This window comes from Lonchura striata, chromosome 28, assembly GCF_050655825.1.
Source record: "Lonchura striata isolate lonStrDom1 chromosome 28, ASM5065582v1, whole genome shotgun sequence".
Lineage (NCBI taxonomy): Eukaryota > Metazoa > Chordata > Aves > Passeriformes > Estrildidae > Lonchura > Lonchura striata.
Genome location: NC_140730.1, coordinates 6,598,643 through 6,602,767, shown reverse-complemented (window position 1 = coordinate 6,602,767; position 4,125 = coordinate 6,598,643). Strand labels below are relative to the sequence as shown.

The 4,125-nt window shown below is 67.9% G+C and overlaps 1 protein-coding gene across 3 annotated transcripts; it reads left to right on the top strand.

The window, feature by feature from the left end:
• The first annotated feature begins 332 nt into the window (after positions 1 to 332).
• Positions 333 to 4,054, top strand: LOC110469499 (GRAM domain-containing protein 2B). Of its 3 annotated transcripts, none has more exons than XM_085562662.1 (12): positions 333 to 752; positions 1,224 to 1,348; positions 1,435 to 1,510; positions 1,699 to 1,872; positions 1,971 to 2,069; positions 2,196 to 2,267; positions 2,344 to 2,403; positions 2,681 to 2,744; positions 3,007 to 3,117; positions 3,223 to 3,325; positions 3,518 to 3,625; positions 3,693 to 4,054. In XM_085562662.1, exons 2-12 carry the CDS (start codon positions 1,242 to 1,244, stop codon positions 3,706 to 3,708), a joined length of 990 nt encoding a protein of 329 aa, XP_085418788.1. In that variant the 5' UTR covers positions 333 to 752; positions 1,224 to 1,241; the 3' UTR covers positions 3,709 to 4,054. The 3 variants fall into 3 exon arrangements, with proteins under 3 accessions (XP_085418788.1, XP_085418786.1, XP_085418789.1); XM_085562660.1 differs by having other exon boundaries at positions 344 to 752; positions 2,953 to 3,117; XM_085562663.1 differs by lacking the exons at positions 333 to 752; positions 1,224 to 1,348 and having other exon boundaries at positions 1,508 to 1,872; positions 2,196 to 2,245; positions 2,953 to 3,117.
• The last annotated feature ends 71 nt before the right edge of the window (positions 4,055 to 4,125 follow it).

Genomic DNA, 4,125 nt, shown 5'->3' with positions numbered 1-4,125 from the left:
CAGCCCGGGGTGCGGGGCGCAGCCCCCGGGCCGCGCCGTGTCCCTCCGGGGGCCGGCCCGGCTCTCTGGCGTGTCCCGCAGCGGGAAGGGCGTTTCCAGCCCCGGTGCAGAGAGCAGGGGCCGAGCCGGGCTGGCTCCGCGGCTTTCGCACCTGCCCAGGCCCGCGGCGGGAGCGCTGCCCCGGCTCTGCCGGCGCCCCCGGCCCGGCCGTGCCCGCTCCCCGCCTGCCCCTGGGGGTCCCACGGCAGCGACCCCCGGGGCGAGGGGCGGGCGGGCCCCCAGCACTGCCCGGCCTTGGGGGCCGGGGCAGGAGGGAGGGGAGCGAGCACCGGGCGGAGTCCCGGCACCGCGGGACGTCCCGGGATTGCGGGGTGCCCACGGATTGCGGGGTGCCCACTGTGGAACGCCGCAGGACTGCCGAGTGCCGCGGGTCTGGGGCTGTGCCGCGCTGGCTCTCAGCACTGCTGAGACTGGAGTGCGGTTGCAGCTGGTCTGGGGGGCAGCTGGCCGGTCCCGCATTCCCCGGGGCCGGGCTGGGGCTCACCCCGCGCAGCCCCGGGGTGTTTCGGGCTGGGGCTGCCCCGGCCGCTCCCTACGAACCTGCCGCGGCCGCCCGGCCCCGCCCGCTGCCCTTCCTCGGGAGAAGGAGGAGGAAGAGGAGGAGGAGGTGGCAGCGGAGCAGGAACGGCGCTGGAAGCAGCGGGAGCGGGACAGCTCCGACGGGACGGGGGACCCCGCTGTGCCCCCAGCAGGTACCGCGCGGGGCCTGCCCGGGACGGGGTTGTGGGGCCGCGCGTGGGTCTGGGGCCGCGGCCGCCTTCCCGTCCGCTCCGGAGCCAGACCGGCTACGCGGTGCCAGCACCGGCCGTGACCCGCGCCGGCACCCCCAGTCCGGGGAGCGCTTTCCCCGTCACCCGCCGGGACAGGGGTCACCCCTTCCCCGGCACCCCAGCCCCTGCTGCCCACGCGGGTCGCAGCCAGGACAAACCATGGGACGGGAAAAGGGGTCATGAAAGCAGGTGAGCTCTGCTGTCCCGGTCCCGGCGTGGCCTGAGCCCCGGCCCCGTGTCCTCCCTGGGGTGGGTGGGTCACTCACCACCACCTGTGGGTGACACAGTGGGTCAGGTCCTGCCCATGTCCCTGTGGAGGGACAGGTTGGTGACACTGGGATCTGCTGTGCTGCAGGAATAGACCGTTCCCACAACCTGCCCCCTCTCTCCCAGCTCTCGGACTCATCCCTCATGCCGGGGAAGCTGAGGCGCAGCAGGCGGGAGGTGCTGGGGGAGAAGCAGTGGCGGAGCCTGGAGGAGAGGGGAAGTGCCCAGCTGGAGCAGCCCAAGCTCACCAGGTGGGTGCTGCCCCTCATGGGGGCGCATCCCAGCCCCACATCACACCTGTGCCCCTCCAGTCACCCCCTCCGATGCCTCCTTCCAGATCCAGAACCTATGAGTCCTCCTGCAAAGAGACAGAGCAGGCGGCCATGGGCAGGCAGGGACCTCCATCCCCCTCGGTGAGTCTTGGGGTACCAGAGCTGAGGAGCAGGACCCCAGCCCCGACCTCATGGGCTCGGCTGGACGCTCTTTTGGGGAACCGAGGCTCGTCCCGGTTCTGATGCAGACGTGGTGATGGAGCAAGGGGCTGCAGGGTGCCCGCAGTGCCAGGGCCAGCCCCAAGCACCAACCCCCCGACCTCCCGCAGCTGAGCAAGCAGGACAGCAGCTACCGCCGGGCCTTCGGGGAGCTCGCCGAGCAGGACGCGCTGCTGGGCTGCTTCTCGTGCGCCTGGCAGAGAGAAATGCCCTACCACGGCCGCCTCTACGTGTCCTCCCGCCACATCTGCTTCCACTCCAACCTCCTGCTCAAGGACATCAAGGTGGGGCTGGAGCGGCCGTGGGGCCGGCGGGGCGGGCAGGGGCGCAGGTGGCAGCCGGGAACACGGTGACACAGCCTGTCCCCCCTCCCCCGGCACAGGCCGTGGTCCCTGTCGCCTCCATCTCAGCCCTCAAGAAGACCAACACGGCTCTGCTGGTGCCCAACGCAATCAGCATCCGCACGGCCAAGGGGGAAAAGGTGAGCGTGGGGACAGCGCTGGGGCAGCCTCACCTGGGGCTATCTGGAGTGTCTCGGTCCCCGTGGGCTCTGGGCCGTGACCGAGGGGGCAGCTCTGGCACAAATCCCTTTCTCGCTCCCCGGCAGTTCCTCTTTGTGTCGCTGCGCCAGAGAGAGGCCACGTACCAGCTCCTGAGGTCAGTGTGCAAACACCTGCAGGTACGTGGGGACTGGATGGGCAGGGGGGCTCCATCCATCCATTGCAGGACACCTCCCTTCCTCTCTCCTTGTCCAGGACAGCGGCCAGAGCCCTCGAGACTCAGTGAGCTGTGAGGAAACGCTTGAGAAGTCTCAGGTAAGGCCAGGGAATGGAGGGCAGGAGGGTACAATGGGAGTGGTCCTAGCCCCCTGGATGGGGTGGGCTGGGTGCAGTGGCCCCTGGGAAGACGTGGGGGGGAACATGAAAAGCCCCAGCCCGAGGCAATACAGACCCCAGGACCCTCCCTGGGGTGGGTGGGTCACTCACCACCACCTGTGGGTGACACAGTGGGTCAGGTCCTGCCCATGTCCCCATGGCAGTGGGGCAGGTGCCTTGAGGGCACACATCATGCCTGGGGCTTGTCCTCTTCCAGATGTCGAGCCAGTCAGCCCTGGAGCAGAGCACCCCGGAGCCCAACAGCCTCCAGGAAGCCCTGGGTGAGCGGCTACCCCGGTGCTCTCCTCGCCTGCTCACGGCCCTGCCCGTGTCCCCGCCCGCATCTGTGCCCCACTGGCAGCTCTGGGCTCCACTCCTTCCCCACAGACACGCGTGGTCTGGGACCGCGTGGCCCTCGTCCCCCCATCCAGCATCCCCAGAGCTCCAGGGACTGCAGGATCGACACTTTGTGACCCCGTGTGCCCGCAGGACACCTAGACCCCTCCCTGGGGCATTCATCGAGCGTCTCCCGGTCACCTGCAGATGAGCCAAACCTGAGATCAAGGCAAGCGGAGGATGAGGATGGCGAGGTGGCCCTGCTGGTTCCCCGCAGCAGTGAATGGGTGCCCTCAGCAGAGACACGTGGCCTCTGGGGTGGGTAAGGGGGTTCGGGATGGAGGAGAATGATCCTGGGGGTTTACACCCTGGCAGAGCTGAGCATGGACTCTCAGTGCCACTAGCACTGCTTTGTCCTGACAGGGGGCCCCCACGCCGTGCTCTGTGCCTGGGCCACCGCACTTTGGTCCCGGATAAACCCCCAGCTGAGCTCTCTCAACATCATCATCATCATCTACCTGCTGCTGTGAGTCCCCAGGACCTGCTCACAGCCCCAGGCCCCATCCCTACTGACACAGCTGCTCTAGGGTGGCACGGGCAGGCTGGGGTCCCCTCAGACCCCATCCCCAGGGCGAGCACACAGGGGCCTGCCCATGGCACTGCTCCTTGCCCCATGTGGCCACCCTGTGCCTCCTGGCTGACGCTGGCCTGTCCCCAGCATGGTGGCCTTGCTGCTGTCCTCGGGGTACATCGGCCTGCGCATCGCAGAGCTGGAGCAGCAGTTGTCCTTCGCAGGGGCCGGGCCAGACCTCAACCTGTCACAGCAGTGAGTGGGGGGCATGGGGGGGTCTCTGTCCCCAGCAGAGACTCCTCCTCACCCTGCCTCCCCCCAGGTACAAGACAACGTGAGGCCACTGAGGACGATGACCAGAGCTCCAGCCAGGGCTCAGGGGCTGCTCTGAGCCCTTCCTTGGCCTCTCGGGGGGGCTGTCACCAAGTGCCTTCCAGCTCCCCACGATGCCTGGGAAACCCACAGGCTGAGGCTCCATCTCTCCCTGTCTGCCCATCCTGAGCAGCAGCAGAAGAGACCCAGGGAGCTCCCGATGGGGCAGAGAGCAGGGAAGTCAGCTGGAGTCAGCACCAACCCCCAACCAGCCCTCCCTTGCCAAGAGGGAGCAAGCAGAGAGAGGGGGCCAAGCCCCAGGCAAGGCAGGGGCATAGAGAATAATCTATTAATAAAGATTAATAAAAATCACTATTATATTAATACTTATTATTTGCTGGGCCAGATGCCATAGGATGAGCATGAACCAGCCCCCCATGCAT